Here is a 16582-nt window from a genome sequence, read left to right as displayed (position 1 = left end):
AAAAAAGAAGCTAAAGTGCAAAATTATATTGAAAATTTTAAATACTAAAATTCCAGTCACCAGAAAAAAGAAATAAAGATGTTTTAAGAAAATTTTCAAAAATTTGATACTATTACACGTTTTAAAAAATTATTTCAGAAATTTGTATTCCTAGAGTAAATTCAAGAATTTATATCTGCAAAACTATTGAAGAGTATTATTATTTTTTTTTCTTTTTTTAAACCTTTGACAACCTTTTAATTGTTTAAATAAATAAAGATTAGAGATCCTGATAACAGAAGAAAAAGAATAACATTTTCATTTTTCATTATTTTTAAGATATGGAAAAATAATGGAGTTGCCTCTTCAAAAAAGATAAACAGTTTAAGAAACCTCTCCCACTCAAAATGATTAAGAAACAATCTTACGGCAAAAAACTGACAGTTCTTCTACTGTGTATAACAGCATGTGGAATATAAGTGGGCAAGATTCCCTAGGTTCATATGCGCAGGCTCTGGTAAGGTGACCCTGCATCATCCTTGCACATGGAAGTTTCCAATGACTGCTCTGTACTGTCATTTAGAATAAAACATGGTTTAAGTCTACCAACTGAAATTCTTTTGACAGTTCTATTAATTTCTATATCAAAGTATTTTGGTGCTCGGTGTTTAATAAATAAGGACCAATAAACCAGCTGTAAAGATAAAGTGGCTGCATAACTGGACATAAAAACATGTGAGAAATTCAAAAGTTGCTTCGAAACAAGGAATGTTTATATAAATGCATAATAAATTGGAGATGGTGTAGAAATGGTATTAATTCTGGAAAGAACATTTACTACAACACCTTTTTCCTTCTCTGAGGTACTGAATAGTCATTGAGTAATATAACTTAATTGTCTTGCTTGTCTCGGAAAGGCTCTCTCTAAATTTTGTTGAAAAGCAAAGGTGGTAAGTTTATGGTCCATGATGAATTACCTTCCTTCCAATATGTACCTAAAATGTTTTATTGCTGTGTAGATGGACAGAAGTTCCCATTCATATGAAATGTATCTTCTCTGTGTATCAGTTAAGGAATGTGAGAAGAAACTTAATGGACGCAACTCTCCGATGTTCAATTTGGACAGCCCCTATGGCAGTTTCAAAAGCATTGTAGTGACAGACATAGTAATAATCATTCAATAAATATATTGCTAGCCATTACCCTTTTTATACCATGAAAAACTTAAAATCTGCATAAAAGATATAATACACAATAAGAAAGCAGATGCTATGCCCTCGCCAGAATTCGAATTCCAGACCTCCAGATTGCTAGCTAAACATGCTTTCCAATTACACCATGAAGACACATAGTAAGGAAGTAGGAAATGTAACAAGGAGGAACACATTTCCTCCACTTAAATTTCAACTGCATATAACTGCCAAATCCTCGTAGCAACAGGGTTATCACTCAAACAGTAGAATGAAATTTCCTGAATTTTCCAGGTGTGTTTTAAGAAAATTCCAGTCTATCTGCATAGTGCGCACTGTGCTGAGAGGTAAATTAATTATGGTTCCACTTGAAAACAAAAATTTGCCAATTACATATGACTTATCCCCAAAGCATTACTATTATAACTATAATAGGAGTTGTTTTCTTCACTGAAAATTGAGATTAGAATATGCCCAATCTGGATTAAAAAGCGTCTTTTTCCGCAGAAATTTTGCAATTAAACAAAAGAAAGAAATCCATTTAATAATATTTTTAAATAAATTTGGGTATTTTATATTTATTTAACAGCATACATAAGCAAAAAATATGTGCACTAAATTTCATCATGGCATATCATCATATTGCTAGAATTAATTTCAGGAGTATGCCAGAGAAAATTGCCTGGAATTTGGAAGTATTATGAACTAATAATAAATAAAGTTAGAAGGAAGAAGCCACATTAAATTATATGAATAACATTAAAAAAAATTACTTAAAGATTAAAAATTGAATTACAATAGTAAACGAATAACTTTTTTATTTATTTATTTATTTTACTGCAAAATGACAAATACGGCATTTATTAAAAACAAATTTAAGATTTTGTGGTAAAATCCTAGTATATGGTAGGACTTTGACATGATTTTAAAAATTGTCACCAACACCAAAATGATCCGCTTAATGCTTATCATAATGTTGCCAAATCCTGTTTGTACCATATACTATGATTAAACCGATTTTGTTTTATTTGAGAATGGGAAGGTATTTTCTTTAGTTCAATGTGCACTGCAAATGCGAATCTCTTGATTCTAGAGCTTACTGGACACTTGTTTTTGCCTTTCTGAAAAACAATCTGATTGGAGCTTCAAAAACTGGCTGTATGATGGCTCTGCCCAGATCACACTTGCACGATACATAATTCACAAAGAAAGTTATCGCTTCCAATGCTGGCATAAATAATCGCTTTTTGGGGTGATCGCCATATAAAATTTCTTGACTTTTCCAGATTTTGACTACAATATTTAAATTCTCTAACTTTTAGTCAATTTTCAAATTCCCTGGTTTTTCCCGGTTTTTCAGGTAATGCGGCAACCCTGTATTTACCACATTTTAGTTTCATGACTTCCATTTTCATGCGGTAAGGTAAGGAAGGAGAAACTAACTTTACAGCTTGCTCATCAAGCGCTGGTCTGGCATTGTCGAACCCATGAATCATTTAACCACCTTGTTACCAAGAATACTACCCAGGCTGCATAGCTGGGAGGACCAATATTCCACCTGTGAAAAGAAAGCGGAAAAGACACCTATAAACATCAATGTAATTGATGGGTTCAGAATAGCTACATAAGAGTGGCGTATGAGATTTCAGTGGCCCTCTACTAACTAACCCCTTATCGCTCTTAGGGTTCATACAGTTAACCACATATACTGGATCAGTAAACTGTGTATATTGCACAGCATTAAATATCTTCACAAATGATGCAATGATGCCATCTGGATCACTAAACTGGGTATATTGCACAGCATTAAGTATCTGCACAAATGGCGCAATGATGTCTGTAACACGATAGACTGTCATCAATACATTAACTTCATTTCGTGCTACACCATGAGAATCAATACCTATAATAATGCGTTTAACAATACACACGAACACATCAACTTCTTTTCTTGCCTACTGCATCATGATGGTCATATCCACATGTAAAGCTAGGGAAAAGAACAAAAACTGAGCAGTTTGCATTTTTCATTAGCATATCGGCGCAACAACAGGACTGATGGGTCCAGCAACAGTATAGGCTACTTTGGTTGTATATTATGTTCACATCTAATACACATATCCAGTATTTTGGCCAGCCAATGTTACGTAATTTAAGTTTTAATGCCAGTAGATGAACCGTATCTACAAGACTTTCCCTCATCTTTCAACACGACAGTAAGACACAGCATACTGCATAATATTTCCTCAATGCAAAAGGTGTTTCATTCTTACTTTGGCCTGCACATTCTTCAGATCTTTCACAAACTGAAAAGTTATATTTAATAACTATTGCAAGAGCAGCTAACAGCCCCCACTAGCTACAATATAATAAATCTGATGCAGAACTGAAGTTGCATTGACTGCTATACCTCTCTCAATTAAAGTCTACTTCTTGCCCAGTTGTATAACAGTTGCTTTTGTTGCCAGAGACAGATGCTAAGCAAACTGATATCTGAGTGTTCTATACCTCTAAATTATATGAAATTTCAGCATTTCAATATTTCATTACAATGTACTTATAAAATAAACATGATTTTCCAGAGTTCTTTTCTTCACGGAGTAGATATTTTATAGACTAGTAATGTAGCTTATACAACATCACTCCATTTGCCGTGACTTGCAGACAATTTTCTCAATGTGTTAGTGAGTGCATATTTCTTAACTGGGAAAAGTGTATTTTAATACAAAATGAATATGATTCTTGAAATCTTGAAATGAAATGCCTTTCCAAACTTTATTCATCTTCTCATTAAAAGAAGTTATAACATACTTCTATACATCTAAAATATATATCTAAACATTCATATGCATGTAAAACATTTGAAGAAAATTTGAAAGAAAATGAAAAAAAATTTAAGAACATAGGTAACTGTTCAAGAATAATAAGAAATAGACAATACCTCAGAAAAGTACTATTATAAATATACTTAGTGAACACAAAAAACATATAATACAAATAATTAAAAGAAATAGACTTCTCCATTCTACACTGCTCGACATTGAAAATGCAACACCAAGAAAGAGTGGTCAGAATTTTATGCAAATTTTAGAGTATATGCACGCCACTAAGTTATGCGAATGGTGTGAAATGTGCAGCTCTCCGTCGCACGTGAAGTAAGATATAAGGGAAGGAACATGCAGAATGGGCAATATTCGTGTTGTTATTTCTGCTAGACGAATTATCGAAGAAAGTTGGTTTTTGTCCTGGAGTATACGTGTAATAGGAGAGAATGGCCAGGCTCCCGTCAACGAAGGCACTTCCAGCAGACAGACAATTTTATGAGGGGTATGGTGATCGGACTGACAAGGGAGGGTTGGTTCTTACGTCAAATCGCAGCTGATCCCACATGGATGCGAGCATGGTGCATCGGCTATGGTGAACATGGTTGGAACAAGGAAATGTGAGAAGAAAGAGGGGTGCAGGTGCAGCCAGAGTAACATCAGCACGCATGGATCGATGCATCCCCTGACAAGCTGTGGCGGTCTCGCAAGTCACTTGTATCGCGATTCTGCAGCTTGGGCAAGATACCCTGGATGTTTCCATGACCAAAACCATTTCCCGTTGATTGGTTGAACGTGGCCTGCACTCACGGCGTCCACTAAGAAGACAGCCATTGACCCCACAGCATAGACGCCAACATTTAGAATGGTGCCGGAGTGGAGCGATGTGGATGTCAGAATGGCAAAACGTTGTGTTCTCAGATGAGTCACATTTCTGTTTATCCAGTGACAGTCGCTGCATACTTGTGTGGCGTCGACGTGGAGACATCTAATCCAGAAGTAACTGTGGAACACCCTACCGCACGACAACGTGGCATAATGGTTTGGGGAAAAGGAATAGAAAGCCATCCCTCAGGACACTCCGCACTCTTATTGACTCTATGCCTAGATGTGTTTCTTCGTGCATCGCTGTCCGCAGTGGTGCTACATCAAGATCATAAGATCACTTCATGATCAGGTGGGTGGGGAGCACTCCAACAATCTTAATCCTACTGAGCCGCCGCCATTCTCGCTCTGTATTCTGACTATCATTTTGAAATAAAGATCAAGCAGTGTATTTACATTAACATCAAAGTTCTGTAAATTAATGTTTTATGTTGTAGTAATAAAACCTGAGTTTTAAACCTAAATTTCTAAGGAAACCTAGTATAAATTATTTCTCAAAACAATTCTGAAACATATTGAAATAATAATATCTAAGTGTGTCTATATAGCATGCAATAATAGATAAAGATTAGAAGGAAATAATTTCCCCCCCCAGCTTACTAGTATAGTTCTCATCAGCAAACAGGTAGAAAATTTAAGTCCAATTTTTTTCTTCACAAATTTATTTATTGTGTTATTAGGAGTTCACACAATTTACAGCAATAGGGAAAAATCTTCTAAAAAGCATAGCTTAAGTACTACTTTTTACTAACAATTATCGGCCGTATAAAATTTTAGTTTCAAAGAGGAAAACATAGTTGCACATTCCATACCTTAATAGAATTTTGTATAGCAGAAAGGCAAGAAACATCATTTTGGCCTACTTGGATGAACAAAAAAAAAGAAAAGAAGGACAATTAAAAAAAGAAAAATAAGAAAGTACGAAATTTAAGAAAGCAAAACAGATGTTTTCTTTAAATTACTGACTTGCATTTTATTTGAAACCTATTTGAAGTGCAGAAACCATATAAAAATAGCTGTCAGAAATAAATGCTATATTAAAATTATAACAATGCAATTTCAAAATGACATAATTACATTTTAGAAGCAAGGTAAAAAACACTACCTTTACACTTGAAATTCAACATGTTCTAATTTAGCAAATGTAAATTTAACCCTCTCAGCTTTAAGGCCAAAAAATTCCGTACAGAAGGTTGCCTTCCACATTCATTATACATGAAAATTTCTGCTAGCTTTTAATGTATCTGATTTCAGTTTGGATGTATATTGGAAGAAAAGGAATGAAGGTACAAAATGCAAGAGTAATTTTTTAATTAAAATCAAGAAAATATCACTTATTCATGACATTTTGAGGAACTTTGAAATTTTAAGGCTAAACCCGTAACGCTCAGAGGGTTAAAATTACTACAAAACATGCCCAACAAAAATACTCTTACATAATAATTAAAAGCAAGGGCAATATGAAAAATTTGAGTCAAATAATTTACATAGGGAAAAAAAATGGATCTTTCTGATTACATGCGCACAAGAGAATGCACTATGCTGCCGAAACCAATCTATAATGTCGCCAAAATGCACTTTAGGTAGAAACACAGGTATGCACATGTTTGCAGCAGATCAGAGCTATTTTTCTGTCTTCAGATTCTGCAGTCAGTTTTCTGATTAGTGTCCCCCCCCATTCAAATAGTTTTAAAAGAAAACATTGCATTTCTTAAGAAATATGGCATTTTCTTATGCCATGTCAAATTTATGCAATCTTTTAATATTTTTTAAAGTGAGAACAGATCACTGTGTACATGGAGAGAGAGGTAGGGGGGAAAAGTGCTTTAATGTTTTCCACCCCTCCCCAATTCTTAATTTCCCTAATTGGTTCCTATTTTAAGTAATTCTTGCTGTATGCTGCCTTTTTACTTCCTTGTGCAAAGTAAAAGTAGAATGGACACTAAGTGTAGGGACACAAAGTAAATGGACACTAAGTGTTGCAGACATGCACTAAGTGTATGGAATAGCTGAGGATAATGAAATGGATTTTGTGGCAAGACTTGTCTGCGCAGCTGCTTGTTTGAACATCTCCGGCAATAAATGGTCTGTCAGTGTCATGCATGTTTGGCATCTGATGGAGCAAACTTTGAGCATCTGTTGTTACTATCTTGTGCAAAGTAAAATGGACTGTAAAATGGGTTTAAAATGCATTCAGAAGAGATTTTCTTGTGAGATCTGCACATAGCTACATATGTATCTCACATAATTCAAAAATGAGTAGACTTAGAATGTTGAAATTTTGTACATGGGACCACTATCACATGCAAATGTGTATCTCCCTTTTTGGTTGCAATCAGCCGCACCAACCATGTGTGTGTGTGTATATATATATATATATATATATATATATATATATATATATATATACACTACACCCTATATCTATATATAGAGAGAGAGAGAGAGAGAGTGTCTCGTAAATGTTGCGACAAACTTCTGGGGGAGGTAGGGCACATCATAAGGCTTAAGAATTGCATAGGAACCCATGCCCAAAAATATCATTGTACACTGCCATGGGGTGCTGTACAGGAAAGTGCTAGTGAAAAGTGGGGATTGCCTCATTCAAACGGTAGGTACCATACGAAGAGCATGGAACACTTTACGAACCGGGTGCTTGCAGACATGCACTAAGTGTATGGAATAGCTGAGGATAATGAAATGGATTTCCTGGCAAGACTTGCCTGTGCAGCTGCTACAATCAAAGAAACTCCCGGTGTGTTTAAACATGTCCGGCAATAAATGGCGCATCGGTGTCATGCATGTTTGGCATCTGATAGAGCAACCTTTGAGCATCTATTGTAACATCCAAACTGTCGTACACCATCTGTATTCCTGACCAATAAATGTTTCAAATTAATCACTCGTTTCTTTTACCATCTTCTACCTCTGCTATCACTTACCCGACGTTTCCGGGTATGGGTTCCTATGCAATTCTTAATCCTTATGATGTGCCCTACCTCCCCCAGAAGTTTTCCGCAACATTTATGAAACACCCTCTATATATGTAGAGAGAGAGAAAGTAAGAAACTTTCAGAATTCTAATTCTACATTTATAATATTTTTTTTTAATTTATTTAAATTTCAATTTCTAACTTTGTTGAAAACTGGTTCTAAATTTCTTTCTCTCTCTCTCTATATATATATATATATATGTATATACATACAGTCAAAAGTCATTAATTCGGACACCCATAATCCGGAATGATCTATAATCTGGACCTCAAAGCTACAAACTTTCTGCGCATGCGTTGCATTGACGCATGCGCACAAGACCTTTACGGCTGCGAATACGCGTGTGCGCTAAATACGTTTACGAATGTCCGTGTAATGTATAACGGACGGTATAAGCTAAGCTAAAATTATCTAATTCAGTTAACGTTGCAGATTGCATTGTTCCTTAATCTTCGAATTGGATTCGGCTTATTATTTTTTGCAGACTGTTAGAGCAATTTTATAAAATTAAGCTTGAACTTTCGATTATGTCAAATAGAATTTCTGATATATATTTACTAATATGTAAAGGATCTACAAAGCGAAAGTATGTTTCGAAGTCCATTAAAAAAAAAGTGGAATTGCTGCAAAAAATGGCTAAAGGCATATCCTTTGTTTATCTGAACTTTGTTTATCTTTAACGATGCGGCACACGCAATGAATTGGAAGTTGATCTGTCAGCACTATCCTTATCTTTAGGGCAGATGTTTTTATTTTATTTGGCTTATAATTCCTTACTAAATGTAGTATTTCATCTCGATGTACTCCGTCTTTGATATGATTTAAATCAGATTCCTCGTTATTATAATTCGCTTCCGATAGCAAAGAAAGTGACAGAGGTTATTGAAAACAAAAAAATTTTGATTGACAAATTAGTCGGTATTCTCGACACAACAATTATAGGACTTGAACAGCGGAACTTTGTAACTGAACAAGAAACTATGTCTGTTTATAGAATTAAAGAGAATGTATTATCAGATAAAAAATGAAGCAATTTAAACAACTTGCATTGAAAGAAATGTTTAATAAAATAAACAAATAAATATTAAGCTTTTTTTTTTTTTTTTTTTTTTTTTTTTTTTTTTTTTCAAATTTTGATACCCTTTAGATCATAATTTTTCTTTATTTCATAAATTACGGTTTCATATTTTTAATTTTATAATTTCTGCATGCCATCTTACCAGATTTAAACTGATGATCTATAATCCGGAAAAATCGATAATCTGGAATTGCCGAAGTCCCGACGAGTCCAGATTAACGACTTTTGACTGTATCAAGTCATAAGCTTTTAAATTTACTTTTAATTACTTTATTTTGAATTGATATATATATACTGCCACTCTGCTACCCGGCTCATTGAGCTGTGTTTTTTTTAATTCTTGTATGATGGTAAAATGTGCATTTTTTGCTTTAAAAGTGATTGAATTATGTTATTAATTTATGTTAGTTAATCTTCATGCAATATTTGTACAATTATCAACAATTTTAAGTGGTGTAATTATTATTAGGTGATGCTAAACCTAACGAGACCACCATTTGTTTACATTTGAAACTCTTGGTAGAATAGTGAGTTAAGTCAGTTTGCGCACCAACATCAGTGTCTATTTATGAAGTGGGACAAAAAGTAAACTTTCAATTCTGTGAACCAAAAAATGTGTCTTTGCACCCACTGGCGAATCGCTCATTTTTGCATAGATACTCAAACTTTAATTGTTAGAAAAAACTTTTTCCTTATGTTTTTCTGTATTTTACAACTTTTAATGAAAATGCTTTGAGTATGTATTTTTTCCCTTGCTGCAAAGTGAGAACTGAATTGATTGAATGAAAAATATAACTCTATAGAAATTCAAGGGAAAAAATTTAAATGAAATGTAGCAGACAATCTGTATAATTTAATAGGCCATACAAGGAAGTTATGTAGTGTTCCCATCATATATTTTGAAAATTGCAATTGTTTTTCAGGCAATGGCTTGGCAGAGTTTGAAGGTTGGTGTAGATAATCAGAAAGTAACAAATATTTTATAGGAAAAAAAAAAATAAAATTCTTTGATAATTACCCAAAGTTTGTCATCTTTACCCGGTGGACTTTTCTGAATAAATGCCCCATAATATGTTGCTATATTTCGATGATGTGAGTACTGAAATGCAATTTAATATTGTATTAGACACATAAATTTTATCAAATTTAATTTTTCTTCAATTTCTTAATTTATACTTTTTAAACACTTCTTACCTTTTTCAAAACATTAATTTCTAGCTTAATTTCCTCTTCTTCATCCTAGAAGAAAAATTGAAAAAAAAATTAAGCGTAACTAAAGAAAATGCATTCATAAACATGAATAAAATATGCTTAAAGCCCTTTTTCAACCTCTGAGTGGTAGGACCGCCTTTATACGGTCATGAGATTGTTTTGTTTCTAGGTGTATATTTAAGATATTTTGCTTTCTTACTTTTTGTAATAATGTAAATGTCATCTTAATGAATGTAAGTTTATGAAAATTGAAACTAAAATAAATAGTTATACAAATTTAGCTAATAAATGTTGTATAAATACGGGTGTTTAAGACAGATAAAGAATCCTGTGCCACTCAGAGGGTTAAAATACACTTACACCTTACAGATAAAAGATAACACTATACTTGGAGGGCGGAATTAACAAATTAAGGAATAAATGGTAATGATATATTGTGCAATCTATAAGCTTTTAAGTTCCCCCCCCCCAGAATATCGCACTGCAAATTCTTCCACGCTATCCTGATGCAAATTGATTAATAAAAGTGACGACTATTTTTTAACATTGCTGGTGCAACATTGCTAATGAGCAACTCATATGAACAAGGCCACTCTTAAATGGAATTAAAAATTTCACAGGCTTCTGAGACAGGAAAATTTTCCCATATGTATTTTTAATTACTTGTATTTATTAGCATATTTAAAAATAGCATTTTACATAATAAATAAATAAAAGTGGTATGTCGCATACTATATCATTACTGAATAAATATTATGCCTTTTACCAACCAAATTTAATACTCAAATTAAAGTGATAATATACAGTTATGTATAAAGTATACAGCTTTTTTGAAAAAGTAATAATGATCTACATTTTCTTCCGTTGTATATTTTACAGACAAACACCAGAAAAATAATGAAATATACATGTAAGCTAACACTGTAGGAGAGGAAAAGTCGAGCAAAACAGAATACTTATTGTTTTCAATGCATAACAAACTGGAAGAAACGACCATTTAGAGAAAAGACAAAAAAATGTGGGAGAAAGTCATTTCCCAACTTCACAGTATATTTTCCTTCCATGTTGCCCAACAGGTGGGGCCACATGTCTATTCACATTCAAATGGTGAAGCTGTGGAAATGATTCAGGGCTCTGCTAGAAGTTTATATTTTATCATTTCTCAAAATATACGTAACTTCTTTTTAATTAACATTGATTTAAACTCCGATTTTTTTTCAGAAAATTTAATTTTAAGTAGATACTACCACTTACTTAATTTAATATTTAAGTAGATACTACTATACCGCCAATTTAAATTTAATTTGATTTAATACTACTTTTCCATCTATGAAAATGTGAAAAAATATAAAATTCTATTAAAATATTTTTCGAATCAGAAATTTGAAGGAAATAGGAAAGATTTAACTTAAATTCTAATCAGAAACCATTCTATATTTCAAATAAATTTTATCAAATTTTTCTTGTACACTTTTAATTAATATGTAATAAATACAAGTAAAAAAAAAAAAAAACATTTACATGAATATATATATGTGTGCTGCCAATGTGAATGCAGTGATCAGTCAATTTGCATGTTTGGTGCATAATTAGCAAAACATTTACATGAATATATATGTGTGCTGCCAATGTGAATGCTGTGATCAGTCAATTTTGCATGTTTGGTGCATAATTAGCAATATCAAATCTGATCATAAAAATAAAAGACAGCATGTAGAGTATAAAGGAATATATGTTAATTTAAGTCCATGCTCTTGAAACTGAAACTATTGGCATATATTCATTTATTGAGAATAAAAACTAATCAACAGAAATAGAAACACAATACGATAGAAATATGAAAGAGCCATGAGAAATACGAAAAACTTGCAGGTCTATGGGAGATTCCAATGCTGCACAGGGCCACCAATTCGAAAGAATTCTAAATTGACTAAAATTTGCTTTATATTGCATGATTTTTGTTATTCAACTATGTATAATATGATTTTGATCTAAAATATATTGATATTTCATTAGATATTCTAATGAAATTCTTTTTTAATCACTGGCTAGTTTTGTTGTAGTTTTATACTGAGAAAATCCTCAGTCAGGATGGAAAACTTTAATTCAAATAATTTTAAACATAATGAAAATAAAATTTGTAACTAACATGCATGTATATATATGTGTGTGTGTGGATTATGTTCCATATATTGATGTAAAATAAAATTAAATACAAATATTAACTGATTAAACATTGCTTGAACTTTTCGATAAAGTTCTACAAATGTCTACAGTTGATTAAGACAATTCAGATGAAATAAAATTTCACAGGAAAAATTATGCTGAATATCTGTAGGAATGGGGGAATAAAATTTGTACTTTTTTTAAGGTTTATTAATTTAATAAATTTTACTTATAACTGAAAAACTTTTCTTAGTAAAGACTAAAAATCAAAAACTCGGGAGATCTAATGGGCGACCGGGAAAAAAAAAAAAAAAAAAAAGAAAAAAAAAAAAAAAAACGAAGTTGGCAACTGGGGGAAAATAAATTTTAATACTTTAGTTTTTGTTTCTCAACTTCCGTGGATTGCTTCTCTCCTAACAATGTCCACTATCCTAACGGATTAAATTATTCAATACTGTTTATACATGATATTGCGGGGGGAAAAACTAATTGCTCATAGAATATACTTAGAACTGCTAACACAAAATTCTTCCGCCAATTTCATTTAAATGTTTAACAGCTCGATTAAAACAATCTCGCTTTAAATTTAATGTTGTGTTCGAAGCGACTTTTTCTATGAACTGTACATGTTGATTCAGCAATAATGAGGTGAAATGTACATAATGATACTAAGTTTCTTGGAAGACAGCCTACTAGGAGCCTCCCTTCACCACATTACCCCAACCCACCCACATAACCGGCTAGTGCAGCCATCTGGTTCCCGAGACAGCTGGGAGGAACACATCATTACGGGTCACGTGTTTGTTGCTTTGCAGGACGCACGTTTTAGGAGCTGATTGATGACGACAAGGGGGTTTTCTTCGCCTTAAGCTCAACAATCTATGTCGAACTAATACTTAATTTTGTGTTTCGAATTCAAAGAATATCAATACATATGGTTAAATAACATTCACATATTTACATGCATTGTCAACTATGAGTCTGTTTCCAAAATAAATCTTTACAAACATACAATATTGAATATTACATCCTTAAGTCAATTAAAGCGACTTTTCGTTTGATAAATAATAATGATTTCCGTCTTTGATAAATAAAACTGGCAAGACTACAAAAGAAATTGGGGGAGGAGGTTACTTCAAGGACTTTGAATCTCACAATTTGTTTCATTAAATGTTTTCTTAATGTTAAAAAAAATCATATTTTTCTCGAAGTGACTCGGATACAACACGACATATCAATTCTCTTTCCACCAAAATTTCACTGCAACAAATAAAAATTTAAAAAATACAAATGAACCATTATATGCTAAAAGCTTGCATCTAACACCAGTTCGCTCTGACGCGTTTTCTTCGAGAATTTCCAGTTAATATTTATCGGCAGGTTGAATTTTCACTGTCTAATAAATAATACGTTCTGCTTTTAACACCAATTTCAGAATGTCAACTTATAGTCAAGTTTCTTGGTTACTTTTGTATAATATTTATAATCGACTGCAATGCGTTACTTCGATTACGGCAAGAATCGCGAGGAACTATCGGCCTAACAAGAGATATGCCTTCGTGAAGAATTTTCTCAGTGAAACAGGCTCAAGTTTCTAAATAGGGGAAAACCAAGAAAACATCCTTCTGATTACCATTTAATCCCGGGTAATTAGTGCTGAAATGTGTTTTGTTGCAGCATTTGTTTAAATTATTAAAGTAACAAATTTGAAAACAGAATTATTATATTTTCACTTAACACACCTTTCCAAACATAACATTTCAGTGATTTGTAATTTGATTAGCTTTCTCTCATTAAAAATATTTCTTTGCCAAGATAAGCTTCCTTCCACCATTTCTCCGATCTTTATTCAAGCTTTATCCTATTAGTAATTCTGCAGTTGATTAAATTTCATCGTCCATTTCTTTACAAAGGAAAGGCAGATGGAACAGACTCATTCTTTTTTTCAGACAATGTAATTACCCTTTATACACCCACAAAATACAGAATTATTTGACTACGTCATCGATGTGTCTATATTCTATTATTCCTACAAAAATATCTCCACAAATACCAGAAATAGCACTATCAAACCCATGTAAACTGTTTACAAAATTCGGTACTTCCAGTCATTTTAATTAATGAAGTAATTAATTATATTGAAAACAAATTAATCAACTATATTTGAAACATTTACTCACATTATTATTATTATTATAGATTTTCCGATCTGAGATGGGAAGGTGAAATATGTGCTAATCATTTATGATTCTGATCTCCTTATTCTTGGCTAACCAAAATCCCATTTTCACAATTCCCTCTCAAACTTTTAAACACCAACCTCAATTTTCAGCACTTGCAAAAAAGGTGAATCTTTACATTATGGTAACTTGGCGATTTTTTGGGGAAAATTTGGCGACCAACCCTGCTACAGCAACCTGCTAGTTTTGTGTTGGACGCCATTTTGTTTTAACGAAGTAAAGGAATTCTCTCTCTCTCTTTTTTTTTTTTTTTTTTCCCCCACTCTCAACATTTTTTCCAACAATCTGCTAGGCGAATTACGCTTATACTAGAACTTTTATGGAACAAAAATGCTTAATCATGACGAAGATTAGGTGCGAAATTGGGAGAAAGTGCAAAATCGCAAACTGCTTGCCGCGTTTTTAAGAATTGCACATACACGGTATCCATGTGCACGTCGACCTATTTTCACTTCAAAAAACATCCCAGAATTGCACAAAACTGGCATTGCGCACACTCTTGACTTTATCTACATACACAAATTACCGATTATCATGTGTCGATTATCTACATACACAATCGACCTATTTTCACTTAAAAAGTCAAAGAAAATTGACAAAAATCCAATTCTTACTCTTGTAAAAAGCGCTAAGTGGGCGATTCTGCACTTTACCAGCGAAATTGCTTATAAGTGCTTATTAGCTAAAATCACGATCGGAATTTTCCGGAAAATGTCACATTACATGTCTCATCATCTCTCATTTCTCGGAGACAAAATAATCTGTGATTCAAACTGTGTACTTCTCAGATTATTGCTAAAGTCCTAGCTAGTAACCTTTATCGCCTTACCAAAATGTCGCCAAACAACCCGTTACAATATTCTAAGGATTAGCCTCAAAAACTTAGTTTTATTGCACTAATATTTTGTTTCTTGTTTAATTTTTCGTAAGATAAGATAAATCCTCCCTTCTTTTGTGTTACCTTGGTATATGTTCATGACTTCAGTGCATTTTGAGCAGTTTCTGGCAATTTGCGTCTTTGATAACATCAAAGATACTTGAACGCTTTACATCCGTTATTATTATTATTTTTTTTTCACTTCGTATACTTTAACCATCTTTAATGAATAAATATACAATGTAATCTGTCGTTTATTTGTATTGTCTCGCCATATTCGCTTCAGTTACAGAAATAGTAATATATTTTGATAAACAAGAAATGTTGACACTAATTCTTGCGATGTATTTTCATTTCAAACAAAAAATAATGACGAGAAACAAACATTATTCCAGGAGTTACTGATTAACACTTTTTAGTCCAAAGGAGCTGCCTTGAAGGACTATTAATTTCGTTTTGGCATTTTTCATCGAAAACTTTAAAAGGCCGTATCACTTTTCAAATCGTTGCCACCATATTTTATCACCATGTCTTATATTTAAAGAAATTAAATAATGAAGAATCTGCATAAATCTATGTATGTTTCTCGCACTGTAATAAAACAACGGTACCTAGAGCCATCAAAATTTGAATAACGTAATCTTCCATACAATATGGGCATGTGGACGCCCTTATTTGAATTTAAAATTTGTTTTATTATGGATTTCAGATTTTGTAACACTACAACGAATTTTTGATTAAAAAAGTAGACGATTTCAAAGTGAGCAATGGCAACACTGAACCGGGGGAGGGACATTTTTATCTCCATCATGCAAGACTCTGTAACAGAAATTCTAAAGATATGCTCATTTTAAAATTATTTGGGATATTGCTGTTCAACTGAATTTTATAGTTTGAGTACGTAGAACATGATATTTAATAAATAAAGGTAACGCACAAAACATTTAAAAAAAAAAAAAAAAAAAAGGCCCTTTGGACGCAATTTAAAATCTGAAACCATTCAGATTCCCACCTCCTCATTTCAAATTTTGTAAAACTTAAACGCATTTTTGACTAACAACTCAAAGATTTCAAAGGTAGTAAACAGCAACACTGTACAGGGAAAAAGAAAGGTGGGGATATCTCCAGTGCTCGAAACT

General features: G+C 32.7%; 1 protein-coding gene across 6 annotated transcripts in view; it reads right to left on the bottom strand.

Annotated features, from left to right (window-relative positions):
• Positions 1-16582, bottom strand: part of LOC118193286 (serine/threonine-protein kinase mig-15-like) — a 275103-nt gene that overhangs the window by 110440 nt on the left and 148081 nt on the right. For all 6 annotated transcript variants that reach the window (XM_085816123.1, XM_085816122.1, XM_085816119.1 and 3 more), the window contains exons 4-5: positions 10143-10187; positions 9967-10047 (exon numbers count right to left, since the gene is read on the bottom strand). In XM_085816123.1, the coding sequence (XP_085672249.1) occupies positions 9967-10047; positions 10143-10187 (126 nt within the window). The remainder of the gene's footprint in view (positions 1-9966; positions 10048-10142; positions 10188-16582) is intronic.

This window comes from Stegodyphus dumicola, chromosome 4, assembly GCF_044657685.1.
Source record: "Stegodyphus dumicola isolate Sdum_Otavi_A_Nest chromosome 4, ASM4465768v1".
Lineage (NCBI taxonomy): Eukaryota > Metazoa > Arthropoda > Arachnida > Araneae > Eresidae > Stegodyphus > Stegodyphus dumicola.
The sequence above is the reverse complement of the archived record's forward strand: the minus strand, read 5'-3'. Positions and strand labels throughout refer to the sequence as shown.